The following is a 24,167-nucleotide window of genomic DNA, read 5'->3' on the forward strand; positions in this document are numbered from 1 at the left end:
TTCTTAATTACATATTCCTTGAACTTATTGTTTAAGCATCTAACATTTAATGAGACAGCTTTAAATAATAATTTTTGCCCTTACATTAAACTAGATTAGTTTACTATGTCAAATGTTCTTAAAGTATCATCCCATGACTAGCTTTATGACACATTTCCAACATCTCATTTATCTATAGAATTCTGAGTTAAGACTTGTGTGTTTCCTTAGGTGTTGGTCATGTCTGAGTGCTTTGATATTCGTGCTAGAGTTGCTAATAGCTTTGACTTCAGGTGAGTGATTTTAATATTATATAATAAACTATTATCTTTGTATGCTTTCTTTCTAGTTCCATTAGTGTGTTTGGAACCATAGATTCTATATTCTTTCTGGTTTCTGGTTTCATGAGTTGATCTGAAACCCCTGCGAATATCTTCATTCTTGGTATGCCATGAGAAAGTCTAGGCCTAGAATTCTTTATGTAGCCATGAGAAAGTCTGCCATGAGAAAATGTGAAATCTAATACCTACTTATTTCTTTCTAGATCCATGATTAAGGATGGAACCCTGTGCTTGTTCCCGTTATTTGATTCAATGAGCAGTTCTGGAATGCAGAACTTATGGACTCTGTCACTATAGCCATGTTATTTCATTCTATATGTGAAAGAGGTGATTGAGTTCCTGTAGGGATCAATCATGAAAAGCCGGTTGAATTTATATGTGGTATTCAGTCGAGATTTGTGAGTGAGGTTATCTTATATATGAAAAGGATTGTGAAATATTTTATAACTGAGATCAACTAACTTTTAAATCACATATGTTGTATGGGTAATGCTAAGGAGACTAAATGTGTAGAATAAATTTTGTAAACTAAATGACATGCAAGTTAATGATTGAATTATTACTTAAGTGTTGATTAATGTGTTTATTTCTTATTAGTGACACATCATTTAGTTTGCAAATTTACTCTACAAATTTAGTCTACCTACCACTGCTCATATCATATTATTGTCACACATAGGAGCTTTGTAGCATATCCAGGTTTTTGCTTTGCCTGGTGTAGGGCTGTTTCTTACAGAGTACAAGTAGCGGTTAGAGAAGAAGGATTCTAATAGGTGTAGCTGGTGTATGCAATGCACTCGAAAGTAGGATTTGTGCCCTTTATTGTAGTTTCATGTTCACAAAATATTTGATATATATTACGTATGAATATAGTCCCAGTTGACTCTATGTAATTATTGTACCGTTACTTTTAGTTGATACAAGTCGAATTTTGGTGTATCACGAAATCAGAGCATGACATAATTTGACTAAATTCAAAAATGTTACATTTACCACCTACTTATACTATCATTCGTACCATATCTCTAGCAAAGATAGGACCCAATTGCGTTAGCAGGCCTTACCTCTATTAGAAAGATGATACAGATGATGATACAAATAAGCGGAAAATGTAGCATTACTCGATTAAATTTAAACTACATTTGTTGGTGCCGGCAAAAGTTTGTTGCAAAGTGCCATAAGCTATTTCATTTTATAACCGTGGATGTGAATGGTATTAGGGCATAAACTATTTCATTGCATGTATATATTTTGAACGAAGCATGCATTTCATAAATTAATTTGAGGCTGGCCATTGATGCTTCATGCTTGATGTTATTGGAAAGAAAAGCGGAGAAAAGAGAAGATTCCTGGGAAACAAAAAGAAAAAAAGATTCCCGGAAACCTGGATATTTCTTTTTAGTAGAGAAGCTAGCCCTTCAAGTCCAAAACTGATGATGTTATCATCTTTTAAGATTCTTCATTTTTCTTGTGTATACTGACAAGTGTAGTTCACATCCACCCATCCATGATAAAAAGAGAAAAAAACAAAGAGTAAAAGCGACAACCCTGTAATATAAAGGAGACCTGTTACTTAGGTGAATATAATTTCGTAAGTGAGAACTGTTGTACCGGAATTTTTTTAATACAAAACTACATTATCTTAACCCTTTTTTTCTTTTCCTGCTCTTTTTCTTTTTCAAGTTAATAGATCCAATTGAGTGTGCGATATATGTAAAGAACCTCTTATTTACGTGTATGATATTCCGTATTTTTTTGAGTTATCTTATCGAAATTTCTCTCCATGTAAAACTGCACCCTCTCCACTTTGTTTTTTTCTTTATTGCACTCTTTTCTTTTTTCAAGTTGATAGATCCCATTTGATTTAATCCCATTTGAAATGCTTGGAGGACTGAAAAGACATTCATGTCTTCCATGACCAGAAATTTGTCCAATGTGAACCCACCAACTGACAATGTCACGCTCCATTTCATAATCAAATAATGACCCGTTGATCACCAACCTTTCAAGTTACACTACATGCCAAAAGCCAAACCAACGCTACACCAATTTTATCACATTTAACTTACCTAATAAGCCTAATATTCTTACATGTAGATTAAATCAATTAATTTTGATTTAGCTAACGATAATATTTGCATAATAGTTGTAGATGTTGATTAAGCCAGTTAGTTAATTTAGCTACTATTCATAATTGTAGGTTTACATCAGTTAATTAGAACAGTGTGTTGGCAGTTAGGCATAACTCTGTCCATTATTTAGATTTAAATATAGAATACTGTCTTGTAAAACAAAACTACAGGTAATAATACTTCACAACAGTTACCATCACTCAAAAAATTAGGTACCAAAACCGAAATGTTAACATTTCATAAAGATCTGAATCTCTTCCAACATTAGGTAGATGAATATCATGAGATCAAGAACTAATTGGTTTTTTTTTTTTTTGTTTTTTTTTTTTTTTTGGGAATCTAAGTTACGACATAGAACACGAATTTGCCATCCCCAAATTCTCATTTTCCACAACCAAAGAAAACAAAAACTATACAAAATCATCTCATTTGCACTCAATTCTCTTTTTTTTTTTTTTCTTTTTCATCCAACAATTTCCTATATTTACATATCAACATCAACTTCGGAGTTTCCTATAGCTCCGGTAACTAACCCCGTGGTAGAATCTACATTCACAACAAGAGTTTGACTCTTCTGTTTCACCGACCATGAGTTGGATTCTCGTAATCCTCTCGTAAATTTCTCTGTCTTCAAAGTAAAAGGAAAAGTAAAAGACTCTGAATTTGGCAGTGCTACAATTCAAAACCAAGATTAGTGTGAGAATAATCGTCGTAAAAATCGGGGATCCCAGAAGCGGCCCAAAGTCTCTCATTGAAATCGCCCTGCATATCTTCCGATATGAACGGCGTACGACACAGCGGGCACGTCTTCTGGTCGTACCCGACCCACCGGTCCACGCACCCTTTGTGGAAGACGTGACAACAGTTCGTGAGCCGTCGTATCTCGTCCTCTCTCTCGAACTCGTACAGGCACACAGCGCACGACTCGGGCGGGTCGACCAGGTCCGAGAACTTCGCCAGGGGAAGGATTTCCCGGATCAGAACGGCGGAGACAGAGTGGAACTCCGGGAATCGGATTGGCGGGTCGGACCAGGCATTGTCGGGCTCGATGAAATCTTGGAGACCCAGCAGGGAGAAGAAGGTGGAGATGAGCTTTCGGATTAGACCCAGCAGAGTGAGCGTGTGGATGAAGAGCTTTGGGAGCAGAAGCTCTGTGTACCCAACTGGAAACCCCATTGGAAAGCTTCAAGCTTTGATGTTTTGGGTTGTGATTTGGCTGTGGAGTTTGGAGATACGAACTGGGTTTTTGTTTAAATCTGTGTATTTTGTAGAGAGAGAAAAGAAGAGAAAAAGAAGGGGAGAGATGGAGGGAGGGGAAGAGTAATAGACAGGATGTGGAGAGTAAAAGAGGGTGGTTTTGGTTTTATATAGCCGTGGATGAGATGGAGAGGGTCTGACCATGTGTAAAATGTCATTAATGCCCTTCAACTTTGTGCAAAATAACACACTACCAAAATTGTATTCAATTTTCACGTTTGTATTTCGTACATATAGTAGGCGTTAAAATAGCCTTTTGCCTTTTGTTTACAAGCACCCCTTTTTTTTTTTTTTTTTTTTTTAACAATCGATATTATTTATATTAAGAAAATTAGAGAGTTAGCTAAGCTTCGTAATGGGTGAGCCATATAATATGATTCAAATTTACTTTTAGCGAGAATTGAACCTAAAACCTCTCACTTATAAGTGAAGATAAATACCGCTAAACCGTAGTACTATCTTAATAATTTCTGATTAATTCATGTAGGACTAATTAAGTTAACAGTCTAGTGGTATTCCTCTTTACTTGTAAGTAAGAGGTCTTAGGTTCGATTTTCGTCAAAGGCGAATTTGAATCACATTATTTCTAAATCATTGTGAGACTAAGTCTATCCCCCCTTTAATGTAGATAATATGATTAGGATAGTATTTTTGCCCTCTATACTTAGAATAGTTTAGAATATTACTTTTAAGTCTTTGTATACAACATGGGATGCACTTAAAATGATGATCTTACTAATAAAAGAAAATTGATTCCATATGGTGAAAATTAAATTCAGTTTCTGACTGCAAAAGCTAACTAATTTTATTTTGCAATGTTTTCTATCAAATTTTTCTATTTATTCTTGTAACTTTTTTATATGAAAGAAGCGATAGATTTCATTTAAGGAAGCGACATATACAATCTTCTAGTAGTTAATAAAAAAACGACGTATGGTCGTTCTTCGAATCAACAACAAATATTTTCACATGGCAAAACAAAACGGACAAAGGGATGAGCAACATCATTGGCTTCACGATGAACATGGGTGTAAGTAGTTTCAACAACTGTTGACTGCAAAACTTTGAAATCATTTACAATGTGATCAACACATTACATAGTGACAGAAGAATCTCGCAGCAGTAAAACAATTTGAAGATAATAATCGCTCATGATACTAAGATTGAATTTTGAACCTTTTTTTTAATTTTTTTTTTTTTTTTTTTATGAACTTAATATGGGGGCAAAGTGTAGTATTGAACAAAAGAAAAACAAGATTGCAATGGAGAGAATTCTTCGCAAGTTTAAAGCTACAATTATATTCGTTCTATATTTGGTCCTGTTTTGTCAAATTCTACTCTCACAAAATAGTTGGAGCCAATAACTTACTTGTGTTTTGACAAACAAAGAAATAAAAAACTTAAGTGCTAGAAATAATTTGCTAGTGAAGTGAATTAGTTGAGGATCCTATACATAGAGGTACTCGAGAGATATAAACAATCAACAATGTACAATTATGATTTATATTAGAAGATTAAAACAATGTGCAATTATAACTTATAAAGCCTTTAAGTACAAGGAACAAGGAACAAGGCACTACCACTACTTGCCTTTTCTGATTAAACATGAGTCGCAAATCCTACGTTTTGAAAGAGGCATTTCCATGAAACATAGTGTCGGCTCCCCTAACTCATAAAAGTGGTCATACAATATTTTCACAAACAAACAATGTTTTGGAATCCATATTATGCAAGGAGACATTGCTTTGCTAATTCGAATTGAAGGGTGATATAAAATCTGGTCTATGAACAACCAAGTATCAATGTTTTCGATAGGGTTCATAGTTTAGTAATGGATAAACCATTTTTCGAAATAAGTTAGTGATAATTAAACCTTTTATTTCTGGTTTAATTAAGTAATAGTAAAGCCATATGTAGTAATAATTAAAAGTTAAAGCCATTAAAATCACTTAGTACTATATAGTTTAGTGATATTCTTTTTTAGTTGTAAATGAGATGTTTTCAGTTCAAAATTTATGGATGGTAGATTCAATACTAATTTATTCTCTTATCTCCTAATGTAAATATATTGTTGTATAATATAAAATATAAAAAAAATCATTATTAAAATGGTTTGATGGTTGATGATTAGGGGGATCATATCAAAGAATTATTAGTAATGGGCCAAAAAGGGAAAGGGAATCATGGTGCTCAAATGCCATGGACATGAAGTGGGGCTAATGTAGACATTAAGGATAAATAGATCAAGTGAATCAGGATAAGTAGTGTTTATTCATGAGTCTCATGACTAGTAGTGGTGAATAATTTCACAAATCATGGTGTCATTGTCCCATCTTAAATGGGATGTTAAATGGGGGCACCACTAACATATCATATGGCCTTGTAATTTTGATTTGAGACAACCTTAAGGTAACCATCACTTTCTTTTTATCTCCTCACGTCCACACACATGAATGCACACCCATCCACCATATAGATAATAGACTAACTCTTGATGGAATAATTCTATATAAATGTAGTTATATACAACTAGTAGAATATTAATAAGAATTCTTAGAGGATGAATTTTCTTTAATCTCGAATAAAATGCATTATATAAACTCAAATAAATCGGACAAAAAGTATATATACATTCGATACACGTATATTTGATAGATGATTGTAGGATATATTTGGTAATTAGTCAAGGACATGGATGGACTCTTTATAAGTCATTTCTTCTTACATGACGGCGTGAAATTATTGTATGATATAAACGTATAATTTAAACCGTTCATTATTTTAATCATGTATTAGACACATATAAAAGGTCAAATATTATCTTTTAGTCAATACTTTTAAAACAGAAGAAACATGATGTGCTAAAGGAATCAAAAGGGTAGTCACCTTGACAAATCTAAGTTTCGCTCCCTTAGGGTTTGGTTAACAAAATCTTTAATGAGGTTAAACTTGAGACAAAAAAATGGTTTTTGGTAGAAATATTACCCTGTCAAATTCCATATTGGTTCCTTGATAGTGTCAGACCCATAATACCAAGTTAGTAAATAATTGGTTGGGGGGACCAATCATTTATAAAATGATATGGAAAACTCTTTCATGTGAGAGAGAGAGACAGAGAGACAGAGAGAGAGAGAGGAAAGAGAATCTGACAGAGAGTTGGGGGAGGGTGGTGGCGAGGCTGATGCATTTGCCCTGCCCAACCAGCCAAGCAGGATGGGCTGGAATCTGCATTAGATGCAGCTGAGAGAAGAAAGTGGGGTGGCAACATTTGAGCCCAAGTGGGTGGGGGTGTGCACCGAGGTGTTCTTTGCAAAACTGCCTCTGACATGTGTCTGATGCATCCAAGACACGTCTGGCCCAACAGACACACTCTGAGACACACAGCCAAAAGCTCCATATGCCACCCATCATCTTCTTCAATTCGTATATATTCATTTGCGCAGAGAGAGAGAGAGAGAGAGAGAGAGGGTAGGGGCCAAACCCTCCTCATTAATCCGACACCAAGTCACCACTCCCTTCATTTGTCTCACTCTCTGTCTTTGCATCCAAACAGGCCTTTCAGTCCTAGGCCATATCACAATCACATTGACCTTGCTCACCATCTGTCTATTATCAGATACACAGACCGGGCTTATAATTTGCTTGTGATTATGATCTTACATCTCAGTGATGAATCATTCGCGTTATGTACGAGCTAGATGAGGGTGTCCTCGCTCCTCACTGAAAAGTATCGTGCGCATTTATTTTAAAATCAATTACTAAATTTGTAGACTAAATTTTAAAAATTAAATTTGTAGATTAAATTTTAAAGAGGGTAATACTAGGAAAACTAAATTTTAGAAACTAAAGAACATAAAAAATGATGATTGGTTATTACTTAAGTGGTGATAAACGTAGAATAGCTTTATTCTATACATTCATGGAGAGACTCAAAATTTTGTATATTGGAGAGCAAAGTTTGACTCTCAACAGTTGCATGAGTGTTCAAACCTAAAACGTCTGAAATTAGCTTGTTTCATGCTCACTTTTATTGCGAAATCATCCATGCAGATATCCTTTTCAGATATTTTTATCTTCGTGCCACAACTATGTCATTGTTCTTTTAAATAATAAGCTGTGACTACCCTCATGGACTATATCATGGTGCTTGGCATGCCTTTGCAACTTCAGTCTTCATGAAAGATATAAAAATCTACACCCAATTATTGAAGTTAATTTGTCGATATATATTGCTTTTTGCAACCTCATTTTATATTGCTTTACTTTTCTGCACGTTTCAACTTTTAACCTTAAGGTCTAGTTCTTAAAGTTGAAGGTGCAACTTGATTAGGGAAAACTTTATGAATTGAAGCACTAACTAATAGTAGTAGGCAATTTGGTGAGCTCGCTCACTGGCATTAATTTGGCCCTAATAGGATTAGATTAACATACAGGTAGGCCAGCTAATCCAACCATGATTAAATTATTTAATTCTCTAAGCATCTTGTACATTCAAGCAAAGACTGTACCATCTTGCATATTATTTTAATTTAATCAGTCAGGGAGCATGTTTAAAAAGCATGATTTGTACGGGCTTAGTGCCAAATCTTGCTTCATAATATATATGAAAACTACGATAATCTTTGCAGGAATTGCCTGCCGTTAGGTCTAACCAAGCATCACAACTTGTCTGCTGGCAAGCTAAAAGATCAAATTCCATATCCAACCTTGCTTGTCAGATATTGTCTTAAGATTCATATCAATCTCATGAGACTAACTCAGAATTAACACATATTTAATGGGAAAATTAGCAACCACTTGCATTAATTGTAAGGCAAATTGCAAAATGGTCTCCAAGGTCAAGCTACTTTCGACATGTGAGGGCATGATGATGATTATTTTTGGTGATAAACGACTAATCTTAATTCTTATATTTAAATCTTTTTTTTACCTCCAGCTGGTTAGCTTAACAACCTTTTACTGGCCTGCACTAGTCTGGTTAATTATAAAAGACAGAGGTGTGCTAGCACAGCTTGTACCATGTTTGCTTTAGCTTTTAGCAGAGATTTCTCACTGCTCTAAACTGTATACCCACGTTTTGCTTGTGGAACAAAACAAGTCCTCTAAATTTAAGTAGATAAATTTCTTGCAGAAGGAACCCTGGCTATAAGTCTGGGTGTTACTAAATTTTATGGCCTGCAGTTCAGTATTGTCTTTAGTTACCATAATGAGTGAGCTTCCATCTTCTGATCTTTACCTTTAAGTTTCGTCAATATCGGACTTTACTATAATTATTTTTTTTTCCTCGTACTTTCATATCTAAAATTTAGTTTTTCTAACACTTTCATACCTTCATTAATTTTCCTGTCAAGTAGTCTATTAAGTGATGAAGTGGCCTTGATTAAACCCACCAAATTTGCCACATGGAAATAAACATTAAATAATAAATTTTTTTTAAGGATAATACTTGTGTCACCCTCATGAGGACTTATTTGTATCTCTATTTACGATTAACGAATTTTTACCGTCCCAAGATCATAATCGCTAATTCTCTTTATCATTATCTACAGATCATATGTGCATAAAATTATTCAATTTGGGGATCTTTTAGATATTCATATGCATAAACAAATGAACGGTTCATCATGAGAATGCTACTTGTTATCAAAACCGTTGATTGGTTCAACATTTATGGATGGCTAAACAATCTCAAAGTTGAATGATCTTTTGCATTTTTGATCTTTAGATGGGATAAAGAGAATAAACAATTTTGAATATGATGTTTGAACTGTAAAAACTCCAATCATATGAAATGGGTTCAATGTCTAATTATGAAACCCTTAAAAAAAGAGGATGAATCGAAATATAGCTATTACACCAAAATCTAGCTAGCCAACCCCTTCAATTGGGCTTAGCTGAATTTTTTATTTTTTTTAAATGAAATTAAAAAAAAAATTAAAAATTCCAATTTTTTTCCTATAAATACCTAAGACATTTCTATGCCATGTCTCACATCTTTTTCACCCTTCCATACTATCTTACCTCATTTAATTTCAATTCTTTACACTATCTACCTCCAAACACTCTTTTCAAACGCACCCCTTTCTTACCTCTTCCAATAATTTTTCTTTTAATTTTTTCAATAATTTTCAAATAGCCACATCTTCAAGTGGCACTCAAAATATGTCTGGAGGCTTATTCATTTAGTGAGAAGTGACACTCAAACTATGTCCGGAAACCTTATTTTAGTATGGTAATTAATTTAATTCAACTAACCAATAAAATTAAAGAACAAACTTAAAATAATAAATTATTAAGGGGGATAAAAAATAGCTCATTTGTAACATCCCACATCGCTCAGGGGAATGATCCTTAAATGTATATTCTCATCCCTACCTAGCACGAGGCCTTTTGGGAGCTCACTAGCTTCGGGTTCCGTAGGAACTTCGAAATTAAGCGAGAAGGGGGCTAGAGCAATCCCATGATGGGTGACCCACTGGGAAGTTGCTCGTGAGTTCCCAAAAACAAAACCGTGAGGGAATGGTAAGCCCAAAGCGGACAATATCGTGCTACGGTGGTGGAGCGGGCCCGAGAAATGATCCGCCCCGGGCTGGGATGTGACAATTGGTATCAGAGCCTAACCCTGGTCGCATGTGTGCCGACGAGGACGTCGGGTCCCTAAGGGGGGTGGATTGTAACATCCCATATCGCCCAGGGGAATGATCCTTAAATGTATATTCACATCCCTACCTAGCACGAGGCCTTTTGGGAGCTCACTGGCTTCGGGTTCCGTAGGAACTCCGAAATTAAGCGAGAAGGGGGCTAGAGCAATCCCATGATGGGTGACCCACTGGGAAGTTGCTCGTGAGTTCCCAAAAACAAAACTGTGAGGGAATGGTAAGCCCAAAGCAGACAATATCGTGCTACGGTGGTGGAGCGGGCCAAATAAATGATCCGCCCCGGGCTGGGATGTGACATCTTTTTAGTTGGAGATTGTATATAAATATGACACGTCACTGTTCTTTAAAAAATAATTTCTTGCAGGGATATAATCTAGACAAGGGCTAAACATAGCCTCTTCGGTTGGAGATGGCTTTAATTGTGCCCCCTTGGCTAAAAGTTTGCTATGGCATGCAGCCTGCTTCTACTTTAACTACTCATAAAGTGTTTAGTATATGATGGGTGGCAATAGTGCTTCCTTTTAGTGCTGCTTTAGTGAAGGAAGCTTATTCAATTAGTTGAAATTTTGCAGCAGAGGGATACATTTTCAATCGATTTGTAGTGAAATGAGTTTGATTTTCAAAATTATCCGAGGAAATTGTGCTCTATTCCATTCCAATTTCGTCATAAACTCTTTGAATTTATCAGCAAAACTAAAACTTTCACAAAAACTAAACCCTAGTAGGATGGAACAAAATTGATTTCACTTATTTCTAACACTACTACATAAAACAGTTATTGCGACGAATAAGAAATCGTCACGTAAATAAGGAATTCGCCGCCTAAAATTATAAACGATGAAAACTTTGTCACCCGAAGTTGGTCGTGTAATGCTCGTAAAGAAAGGTATTGTACGACAAAAAGAAAATACTTCATCGCGCAAACAGTTATACTCAATGAAAAACTACATCATCACTTCAAATTAATATGGGCGAAGACAATTCTTCGCATATACCTATGGGTGCGACGAAACTAAACTCGTTGCATGAAGATTAGAGGGACAAAGGGTTTCGTGGCACAAGGCGGAAACGACGAAGAAATTTTCTGTCGCATAAAGTTTTAAGGGACAAAGGTTTCTTACGCGATGAAGAACGTGGTCATCGCATAAAACAAATAGGGACGAAGATTATTCATCGCATATCTATATTGGCGATGAAACAAAACTAGTCGCATATAGATTAGAGGGACAAAAGGTTTCGTGCGGCAAGAACAGAGCAACAAAGAGATCCTTCGTCACGACGACGAATTATTGCGTCACACAAACTTCTTTTTTTTTTTTATTTAAATTGTTTGTAATATGAATTTCAAAACAAAATAATTTTGTTTGGTTAAATTTAATTAAGAACAGTAATTGATAAAGAAGAATATTAATTTAAAATAAATATGGAAAATGTATGTACAAGTGGGGAAAATTTTAAATGTACGAATGTTTAATTAAAAAAAAACTACTATAAAAAGTCCTCAAAGTGAAGTTCTGCGATCGACTGTGCTGGGTCAGGGGTCTGGGAGGTTGAAGTAGGAAGAAGAGGTATAGTGGCAGGGATGTTGAAGCTGGACAACTGAAGCGCGACAATGATTTGGGCCATCTTAGACTCTTGGGCAGCAATATGAGCTTCCTGGGTGGCAATGTGGGCAGACTGCATTGCAATGTGTTTATGTTGAACTGCCACCTGCTACTCGAGTTCTGCTACTTTCTCCGTGAATGATACGACTTGTTCCAAGGTAGAGGTGGAAGAGGAAGCTCCCGTCTCACAATGACAAGCATTTTCCATACTCCGATACACCTTCCCCGGCCTAAGACCGAGTTTCTAGTCGAGGGTGTCTATCATGATATGGAGACCCGCATCCTCGGGGGAGGGGGGCAGTTCCTCCATTAGGGTGTTAGGGGGAAGCTGGGAAGCCATGTCCTCAATGATAGCCTGGCTCATCTCCATCACAGTAGCCGATAATTATAAAAGCAAGTTAATTAAAAAATTTATAACATTTATGTAAAATGAATAAGAATTACAAATTTAAAAATTAAAAAAACTTACATGGAGCCCCTCTGTGAACTCATCCCAGGGCCGCACTTACACTTCCTTAAATGTGTTAATCTCCGGAAACTTCAACCCCGCCTACATATTAAAAAATAATAAAAATTAGTTATTAGTTGTGTAATTTAGAGTAAGAGTAACGAATTTTTTTTTGAAAAAAAATGTGGTTACCAGATGTTGTTCCTCCATTCTATATGAAAAGCGTCGGGAGCCGGAGTGGTGGAGAAACTTCTTCTTCAACCTATTTATCGTGTTGGCCTTGGCTGACACACCCCGACCGAAATCAAGGCATGTTGGCCGTCACGTGAGAGTGACGTAATCATGTGCACAGTGCAGAAGCTAAGAATAATACTAACAAAAGTACGAACAAATAAAAATCAAACTAAATACAGAGTAGTTAACTTACGTGTGCAAGAGTAAGTGTGAAAAATAATATTCAGAGCACAGAAAACCTAGTGCAGTCCAGAGGAACAAGTACTAACTAAACACACCCAGAGGGAGTTAACTTACATGTGCAAGAGTAAGTGTGAAAAATAATATTCAGAGCACAGAAAACCTAGTGCAGTCCAGAGGAACAAGTACTAACTAAACACACCCAGAGGGGGGTCCTACACTGGTGAAAATCTGTCAGATATGCTGTGGATTCCTCGTAAGCCACCAAAGAGCAACTCAAACTAGAACCTGGAAGGGCGCAAAATAGAAAATGTGAGTGGGCAAAAGCAAAGCTTTTCAAAATCATTTCATTAACAAAAGTTCTAACCCCTCGCCATAAAACCTGTATAGTTTCTCAGAAAATAAAATATACACATATATAGAAAACATGCTCAGAAAGATGCCATGTCGAATGCCTCCACATAAAATGTACGTAACTCAGGTAATGTCAATCAATGCAATGTAATATGTCAGCCGAAGTCACCTAACGTGACCTGTACGACTGAATATAGAGCTCAAATCCCCAACTCACTAACTATACCTGCACACGAGTCGGAACCATCTAAAGTGGTCTGTACGACAGGACTGAGTGTAAATAAATACACTCAAGTGCTATGATCACGTGAAGACTGGGCGAATAATCGTAGGTCACCTACGAGTCAGAACCACCTATAGTGGTCTGTACGACAGGACTGTGCACCTAACTTGGATCCAAGATGAGCGTGTGGTGCGGGAGGTGAACATCACGTGAATGACTGTGCCCTACTCTGGACGGGAGCACTAACACCGAGGGTGCAGGTTATGAGCTTTCTATGCATCTCACAAAACCACTAATTCACAATCATAAACCATAAACTTACCTGGCATTTACATGTGCGTCCGCAACACCAAACATACATATATGCAACTACTAATGCATAAATAAATAGGCAAACGCTATGCATGGCATTTAAAACATATAAACATTCCATTTCATTTTCTAGGAAAACCACAAGTATATAGGTATATATGGAAAACCAAAAGCCCACTCACTGGTATGTAGAAAGGTCGTAACCCCCTTGCCTCGAGTGACTACGCTCGTCCTCGGGATAGGTCTCACTTATATGCGAAACAACTATAAAAACGCTAATTTAAAGCACATAACCAAAACTAGGTAATAACTTCTCATACAAAGCTCAAATGGGGTGTATGAATACATCAACGTGATCTACTCAACCTCACGAACATCCCTATATTTTTAAAATAATTTTCTGACGTCACACGCGCCGACACATGCCAGGCACACTGACAGCGTCAGTTAACGCCGTCAGGAATATTTCATTAAAACTAACAGATTCCGTTAAAGTTAACCTAACGTCGTTAGGAATATTCCGTCCAAACTGACAGAATATTTCGTCATCTTGTCTAGCACACCTCCGATGCCGTCGTCGTCGCCGGAAAAACTTCAAACCTTCGTTTCTCACTCGTTTTTCAACCAAATTTCATGAAATTGGTACCAAAATGAAGCGCACAACAAATAGAACAAAACCTTACCACTTTCAAGCCCTGAAATTCACGGAATCTCGCCGAAGAAACTTCACAAAATCTGGCCAAACCTGCAACTCACGATCCCGACGTCCAAATCCTTCCAACGAACCACCCCAAGCTTCCTACAAGCTTCAAATTCCCTGAAAAACAACATTTCACATGTGCATGAACAGTGACCAAAATCGGGGTTCCATGGTTCAATGTGAAATCGAAGGATTTCCTACCTGAAATGGGTATGGTTGAACTCGTATGAACCTCATGAACATAAAGGTATAGTTTTCCACCTCAATCTACAACGTTTTCATAGGTTTTTGGTCTTGTCCGTACGAAGAAGATGAAGGGAAAGAGAGACACAGGACATGGAAGGAGATGAAGATGAGATTGTGGGTGTGTGTGTGTGGTCCAGATGTAGCCAACCAAAACCCCAAAACAACCACACCACGAAACATAACCACTAGGGGCAAAATCGTCATTTCACACCTACGGTACAAATAATCTGGGACGGGCTGTCACATTGGCTCTTTTCTGTTAAAAAGAAATGAACCATATTAGTGCCGATATTAATTCTAAAGTATTAAAATAAATTAATAAATGGAATTGAAGTATTCATAAAATATTATTAATCCATAATAATTTATATAATTCACTTACCAAGTATTTTTCGTCCTGATAATGTGTGTAGAGCCAAGCCCAATTGTCAAGGCACTTCACCAACTTGAATGGGCATTCATGTGCTAGAGCGTCAACCAAATCGTCGAATCTCTCGAAATACTTGTGGAGGTCTCTCTTCCACTAAGTGAATCGGGCGGTGAAAAGTTCTTGGATGTACTTGGCTTGATTGGCATCAAGGTCCTCAAGGTCATAGTGATGTTGCAAATACAAAACAAATTAATCAAAGTTAACAGTTATTAAATTTCACAACTTTATTTACAAAATAATGAAAAGAAAAAAAAAATTGCTAGTCGATAACTCATGAAGAACGGAGTCCTTGGTCTCATGTGGGACAAGTCTCCAAAACTCCCACTACATAGGGCAGTGGTGACGCATAATTGGTGACACACAATGGAGCCAACGTCGTGGACTAAACGGTTGTGCTGCTCTTTTGTTGCTGCCGCCCGATGTCGTTCATCCCATGAAATCTTTATACGCTCCTAGTGGTGCATGTGAGCTGTGACGTGCCCATGAGTCTACATGGTCCTTTAGTTTGTTTACGATCTGTAAAATGAAATAAGTTAGTGTAAAAACAATTTAAATAATCTGCGGAAAATTTGACAGAACTTCCCCTAAAAATACAACATTTCCCATAACCTACAAACAAATAAACAACACAACCAACACAAGTACACAACAATTCACATATAAAGGAACCGAAAAAAAATATTAAATTTATTAAATTAAAAATTTGGAGAAAACAATGCATTACCTATGTCGGCTCCCTCTCCTATTATGGTGCAAGCCGATGCAGACTCATCAACCTCGTCGATAGGCCAGGGCTGTCGATGAGAGCGACAAGCGCTCAGTAACGAATGAGTCACCAAAGAAGTCGATGACTCAGTCACTGCCAACATCGTGACCTGGGGCAGATGTACGACAGACTCCAACGTCGGGGCTAGTTCTGGTGGAGCGATGACGGCAGTAGTAATAGGAAGTGAAGGTGTCGAGGGGACCTACTAACTGACCTACGCTGCCTAATCAATTGCGGCAACCAACATTTAAAACTATGTTATTAATACCAATTTATATAATCAATACAAAATCCAAAAATTAAAAAGTAAAAATTTAACCTTATAATTCTACTAGTAACACAAAATTTATGAACTTGTAAAAGTAACCCTAAAATTAATTAATTAATTAATACAAAAAATTTCAAATTTATACCTACAACCTAAATATTAACCCTAAATTTATAAAATTAAATTAAAAGCGTAAACCAATAAATGTTTAAGTTAACAAATTTAACTAATTTAACAAATTAATGCCAACAAATAATACTTCTTCCAATTTTTTTTTAATTTTAACCCCACATTAATAATATTATACCTATAACTAAAATCCTAATTCTAAAATTAAAAAATTAAACTAATATTCTAAACCTATGTTTTTAAAACTTACAAAATATAAAATAATTCTAAACCTCTAATTGTAAAGTTATAAAATAATCCCTAACACTAATATGTTAATCCTCACATTATAAAAATAAAAAATAAAAAATAAAAAATAAAAAACCCTAAACTTACAAAATTCAAACAAAATATTATAAGGATAACAACTTAACAAATTTAAGTAATTTAAATGAAATTTGTTAACATATTGAATAAATTGAAAATTAAATGAAATTTTCATAAAAATTATAAAACTTTAACCCTACCCAACCCCCGCCCTGCACCACCTCGACCCAACCCTCGATGACTTAGGCACCACCACTCCAACCTAACTCCCACCACCCATCCTCGCTGCCCACTCGATCCCTACTCCCTAAATTTCCTATTTCTGAAATCCCTAAATCCCCAATTTCGAAATCATGAATCCCCAAATTGAGATAAACCCTAAATTGCCAAAATGAGATAAACCCTAAATCCCCAAATTGACAAAATCCCTAAATCTGTAACCCCTAATGCCTAATACCCTAATATGTAATCAATCCACAAAAACCATACATCTAAAATAATTAACAAATGAAGACAAAAAATGAATTACCTCATAGTTGAGAGAGAAAGTTGCAGGGAGAGAGAGCTCAGGGGAGAAAGAGAGTTGCATGTCGAGAGAATTGGAGGGAGATAGAGTTCGAGTGAGAGAGGGAGAAAGGTTCTGTGTCACATCCCGGCCTGGGGCGGATTACTTCCCGGGCCCGCTCCACCACCGTAGCACGATATTGTCCGTTTTGGGCTTACCATTCCCTCACGGTTTTGTTTCTGGGAACTCACACGAGAACTTCCCGATGGGTCACCCATCCTGGGAATGCTCTCGTGCGCTACTCGCTTAACTTCGGAGTTCCCATGAAACCCGAATCCAGTGAGCTCCCAAAAGGCCTCGTGCTAGATAAGGATGAGAATATACATTTAAGGATCACTCCCCTGGGCGATGTGGGATGTCACAATCCACCCCCCTTAGGGGCCCGACGTCCTCGTCGGCACACACGCGGCCAGGGTTAGGCTCTGATACCAAATTGTCACATCCCCGCCCGGGGCGGATTACTTCCCGGGCCCGTTCCACCACCGTAGCACGATATTGTCCACTTTAGGCTTACCATTCCCTCACGGTTTTGTTTCTGGGAACTCACACGAGAACTTCCCGATGGGTCACCCATCCTGGGAATGCTCTCACGCGCTACTCGCTTAACTTCGGAGTTCCCATGGAACCCGAAGCCAGTGAGCTCCCAAAAGGCCTCGTGCTAGGTAAGGATGGGAATATACATTTAAGGATCACTCCCCTGGGCGATGTGGGATGTCACATTCTGGAAAATGAGAGAAAGAAAGGCTTTTTGGAACTAATAATGCGAAGGACTTTGCGCAACGAACACATTCGTCGCTCAGTTTTAATGAACTTTAATAAAAATAAAAATAAAAATAAAAAAATAAAAAATAAAACCCGCCCTATTTTTGGTTAATTTGAGTACAATGCATGACAAAAGGAAAACATTCATCGTGTATAAGTAAAAAGTGGACAAATATAGCACATTTTGTCACGCAATACTTAATGAATTTTTTTTTAAAAAGGCGCCTACATTTTAATTTGAAAATTTTGAAAGACCTGTAGCGACGAAGTTATCCCATACGTTGCACAATACGGTATTACGCGATGATTCACCCTCATTCATCACCTAATGTTTAATGAACATTTAAAAAAAAGGCGCCCATACTTTTGAAGACCTTTGCATCGCACAAACCACCAAATGCGACGAATGCGTCCCTTGAGTCGTGCAAACCTACCTTAAGCGACGAATTTTCTTGTTTTCGTCACGCTATTACGTTATGTGCGACGACTTTGTAGTGTTTGTTGCTTTGAATTGACTTTAATTGTTTTTTTTTTTAAATCCTTTATCCAATTACATATTTAATAATTAAAATTTGTTTATATACAAAAAATTAAATACACTTAATAGCATTGCATATAAGTCAAAAGTCCATAATCCTCATCCTTGGTACAATAAATACCACTATCTTCACTTTGATCACTTTCAATCTCTCATTCATCCTCATCCGTTGGTACATCAACAACATTATCCGCGCCCTCAGGTAGATTGTATATTGGGATACTTCCAAGATCAATTGTAATTAAGTCTATGGGAATTTTGATTTGAGGACCTCTAACTACCTGAAATGGTTCTTGGACAATATTAGTATCCCGAAGCATTTCTGCACCAATTTGTGTTGAAGTTTCGAGGAGTTGGTCGGCAAAGTTGTTGTCATCGTCGTTGTCGTCAGGATCTCGATTTGGAATATCATACACTCTTTTGTGATCAATTCTCTGAACAACTTTCCATCCCCTCCCAGCCTTTGGATTATCGATGTAGAAAATTTGCCTGGCCATAATTGCCAAAATGTATAGGTCTTCACTATACCAACATCAGGTAATGTTCACCGATAGTAAACCATCGTCCCGCTTAATACTCATATTCCTACTAGAGTCTGTATCTAACCAACAACACTTAAAAAGGATGACTTGGCAACGGCCTTTGTAAAGCAATTGACCACACTTGTTAGTTTGCCATAGAAATCAATATCTGCAAAATCTCCCGCTTCTGGGACATGTACACCGCTATTTTGAGTACAAAGCTTGTCATCACGCTCAGCTCCCAAGAACTTTATGCTGTTCACATGACACCCTAAGTACAGTTCCAAGCATAGAGGTCTAATAGCCAAGTTGTATAATTCATCAGTATACGCGGGATAATTGGTTTCCTTTAGTTTTTTTTTTTCACCTAATTTATACCAAAAAATTGAGATGTTGGTTTTACCAAAATTTTAGACAACTAACATGCAATCATAATTTAGGAAAAAACCAACAAAAAAAAAAAAAAAACCTAAACAGCTTAATTGTTCGCAAAACCAAAGAAGAAACAGGTCACGGTGCTTCATGGCATATAAATGCAAAGGATGTTCCCACTTGAACAATTATTCATGCTCATCCAGGTACTCAATTATCTCATCGCAATTGTTAAGTACGAACCAATGAGCTACTTGCATGTCCTTTTCGGTGAACGAATTGCCTTGTACTAGTTCGTTAAATGGTCGTGCGATTTGGGCAAACACAGGTAGTTTTTGTCTTCTCACACCACCGTCATTATTACAGTGTGGTCGATTGAACGCCGTCTCAATGTCTTGTAAGTACATACCACAAAACATATTCCTCTCAAATGCTACCCAAGCCTCCACAATTGATCCTTCCGGCTCCGCCCTGTTCCTTACACTCTTCTTTAACTCACCCAGTAATCTGCAAAAATAAAATTATGATGATTCAGATAAGTTAAATCATCAATTGATCATGAATTAATTAATGACTAAAGACTTTATACCTTTCAATTGGATACATCCATCGATAGTTAATAGGTCCAGCAAGTAATGCCTCATCAGACAAGTGAATCATGCTTGTGAAGAAAGAATGAGGAAATATTTGTTCAAACATGCATAGGACTTCAACAATGTCAGTGCATAACTGTTGTACATCAGACTTTCGCAATGTCTTAGCAGATAATTGAGAATATAATCTCATCAACGATAAAATTGGCTTCACCACATCTTCTGGCAATAAGTGTCAAATACCAATCGGGAGCAGGCGTTGCAATATGACATGACAATCGTGAGTCTTAAGCCAAGAAAATTTGCCCTCATCTACATTTGCGCATTGTCCAATATTTGAAGCATACCCATCTGGAAACTTTACGGAGGATAGAAACCTTAAAAACTTTTTCCTCTTCTCTAGTTTTACTGAAAAATGAGCTAGCCCCTTTCTGGCTATCTCACTCTCCCTCTTCATCCATAAACATGGCCTTATTCCCATTTGCTCCAAATCGATACGAGCTTTGATTGTGTTCTTTGTCTTTCCCTCGATGTCTGATATAGTTCCAACTAGTGTATCAAACACGTTCTTCTCAACATGCATAACATCGAGGTTGTGGCACAATTTCAATTTGGACCAGTACGGTGGCTCAAACAACATACTTTTGTGTGTCCAGTTTAGATGGGTGTCTAGTCTGGACTTATTTATGGATTTGCCAAACGGACCAAAATCCAAACGATTCAAGTGCGCTAAAATATTTTCTCCGAACCATTCTCTAGGTCTTGGCTAAATCTCTATTTTGTTGAAGAATGTTGTCTCGTTCTAATGCCACTCGTGGTCCCACGGCAACCATCTACGATGCCCTGGGTAACAAACTTTCCCAGCATGCCAAAAAGGTGTCGTGTCTTGCTTGCAAACTGGGCATGCCAAATAACTCTTAGCACTCCACCCGAACATCATAAAATACGCAAAAAAATTGTTTATAGTCCGCATCATTGCTGCTCACAAGGTGAACATCTGCCCAGTTGATTTATCGTATGTTGAAATTCCGTTTTCCCATAAATCTTTCAACTCATCGACCAACGGCCACAAATAAACATCAATAAACTTGCCCGAATGCTCGGTTATCAACATAGTCATCATCATATATTATTTCTTCATGCATTTCTAGGGTGGCAAATTATACGGAATTGTGAAGATTGGCCAAGTGCTATGGTTTTGGTTTAATACCCCAAAAAGATTAAATCCGTCTATGGCCAGCGTTAATCTTATGTTTCACGGCTCTCATGCAAAATCAGTGTACAAACGATCAAACTATTTCCATGCCTCACCATCAGATGGATGCCTCATCAAATCGTCATGCACCTGTATGTCCTTATGCCATGTCATGTCGCTAGCAATATGCGTCGACGTATACAAACGCTGAAACCTGGGCTTTATTGGAAGGTAACACATAACTTTTTGTGGAATCTTTGTTGTTCTATTTTGAGCTGTCATTTTAAACCTCGACTCTTTGCATATACGACATTTATCTAGCGCTTCATTCTCCTTATAGAATAATACACAATTATTTTTACACACGTGAATTTTTTCATAGCCCAATCCCAAACCATTCAACACCTTCATTGCACTTTTGTGATCTTTAGGCAAACAATTGTCCTTTGGAAGCATCCTGCCCAAAAAATTATCAAAGCACTTATTAGACATACAAAATTTTATTTTTCCATGCATAAGCTCCACAATAGTCATCAGTACCGAAAAAGCTTCGCAACCAGAGTATAATTTTTATTTGGCATTTTTAATAGTTTTTCGTAATTTTTAAAGGCTCCACTATCCATGCTTCGAGGGAAGTCATATCCCCCTTCCTGATCAAAATTGGTCGAGGCGTCTGGAAAAGCATCATCTAGATATCCATAATTTGTTCATTTGGATCAACATAAGATTTAACTACCTCAATTAATGGGGTCACATATTAAGATGAAGGATGTACTAATCGTTCTCCATGATTATTCCAAGTGGTATACGTCTCCATCATACCATGTCGTACTAAATGGTATCAAACATTTTCATAATGCTCAACCATTGAATTGTTACTGCTCCTACACAGACACTGGATTAGAGGTAAACCCTGGTTGTGTACCATTGTGAAATCAATGAACTAATTTATTCCTTCCAAGTATTTGTCTGGACATCTATTAGGATTTTGTATCCACTATCTATCCATATCACCTGTGAAAAAAAAAAAAACAAAATCACAATGGTTACAAACACTTCAATTATAACATGTCGCCTTAAGCCTCCAGTAAGGGTCCTATCCCATTCAGGAATGCAGGGCCACATGTCGTATTTTACGTTTCTATCAAATTAGATTTTGACATTGAAAAATTTTGGCAGCATATCCTTACAGTTCTTCAAGTGCAGCATGTGTGTACTAAATACGTGCGCAACACTCGAAGAACGAACATAAATGCTACCAAATTTATCCTTATTAAAATCTAATCCGTGAACCACAAACTACAACACATAACTGTGCATTCCCAAATTGTCCAAAAATTGAGACAATTCAAGAATCAATTAGACCGCAGTCATGCTTTCGCATCCATGCGCTAAATCTAACTAATTCTCAAATGGGAAACTAAGTTTTCATGAAAATAATGTATGAAGTTAATACTTCGTACAAAGTTAACGGAAACTAAGTATTAACTTCATACAAAAATGTTAGCGTACAAATAAATACTAAAAAACAAATAAATAAGGGAACAATTATTAGCACTCCAAAAATCTCATTCTACACTCCTCACAAGTGTAATTTTCTTACTAATTATAGAAAGTTTGGAGGAGTGCTAATAACAATTTCCCTAAATAAACTACATTTAATGTTAATGAAATAGTTGACGAAAATATACCTCCTTATGCATTCCTAGCCGATAGTCGTTTAAAAAAGCACCTACACACAACAAATTTAATTTTGTTAGTATCATTGTGTAATTTCAAAAAAAATATTGAAAACAAATTTGCTTACCAAATGATATATAGGTGATGAAGAGCGAGAGCACGAGACCGAGTGATCGAGTTAAGGGAGAGGAAAGACAATAAGCTGAGGGAAGAGAGGCAGAGCTACAATGAATTACCAGTTTTTGCCTCTCTATGTTTTGAAAGCTAAATTAAATTTCACACTCTTGTGTAACGAAACATTCGTCCAACAAAATCTATGCATTCGAATACATGGTGCCAAATCTATTCTCCTTTACCGCCTTTTTTTACCCACCATGCGCGACGAAACATTCGTTGCGTAAAACAGATGCATTCCACATTCTGGGGCCAATTCATGGCCAGTCTTTCGTTTTCTAATAACCTTTGCACGACAACTGTGTCGCGTCGCGCAATTCCACTTTGAGCGACAAAAATATAATTTCATCGCTATTTGTTTTTTTTTTTTAAATACTTTTCTTCATTTATTACTTTATTCATTTTAAATCACATACACACTTAATAAACAAAGTATTAAATTACACCTGAACAAATCTACTACTATTTAAATTAATTAAACAATCATGCATATTTAATTAATATAATCGTTTATTACAATAATATTTTATTCAACAAAAACTTTAAAATTGCATATTAAAAAGTAATGTTCATAAATAAAAACTTAAAACCCAAATGTTATTATTTAATTAAACAAAAATAAAATTCTATTCCGCCACTGGTGGTTCTAGTATTCGGTTCAATTTTGTCTCACGTTCAACATCAAACTTCCACTCCCGAAAAGATGATTTGAATATGTTGTCAATGCACTTCATAAAATTTGGGTCACTTTGGTCAATGTCCTAATCAGGCTCTAACTCATCAACCAAGTGTGTCTTTATCTCCTCAGGGACGACTCTCCAAGACTCCCAATCCACACTGCATTTGTCATGCACTAATACCCGCACATCGCACATAAACTTGTTGTGCATATCCGACTTCTGAATTCCCATCAATTCTTCATAATTGATTCGGTAACAGCTATCTCCAAAATTGTATTGGACCATGGGCGCAACCCTTTTTTTTTTCTTGTCTACTAAAAAAATTTATATTAAAACTAATAATGCAATTCTTAATTGTATAGAAAATACATTATTAATTTAGTGGGTATTACCTTTTCCAGAACTCTTGCCCTCCATCCTCTTTTACGAACGAGCATCTAAGTCGACAATCGTGCTTTAATTTGAATAACAATTGGAATTGTAATTCGGAAAAAGGTTCGAGAAATATGGAAACCAAAA

General features: G+C 36.6%; 1 protein-coding gene across 1 annotated transcript; it reads right to left on the bottom strand.

Annotated features, from left to right (window-relative positions):
* Nucleotides 1–2,815: 2,815 nt before the first annotated feature.
* LOC103963880 (brassinosteroid-responsive RING protein 1-like) lies at nt 2,816–3,787 on the bottom strand. Its single transcript, XM_009376754.3, has one exon. It carries the CDS (start codon nt 3,626–3,628, stop codon nt 3,125–3,127), a length of 504 nt encoding a protein of 167 aa, XP_009375029.2. The 5' UTR covers nt 3,629–3,787; the 3' UTR covers nt 2,816–3,124.
* Nucleotides 3,788–24,167: the final 20,380 nt, after the last annotated feature.

Source organism: the organism of the source record quoted next, unplaced genomic scaffold (assembly GCF_019419815.1).
Source record: "Pyrus x bretschneideri cultivar Hongxiangsu unplaced genomic scaffold, Pyrus_bretschneideri_v1 Contig3, whole genome shotgun sequence".
NCBI lineage: Eukaryota > Viridiplantae > Streptophyta > Magnoliopsida > Rosales > Rosaceae > Pyrus > Pyrus x bretschneideri.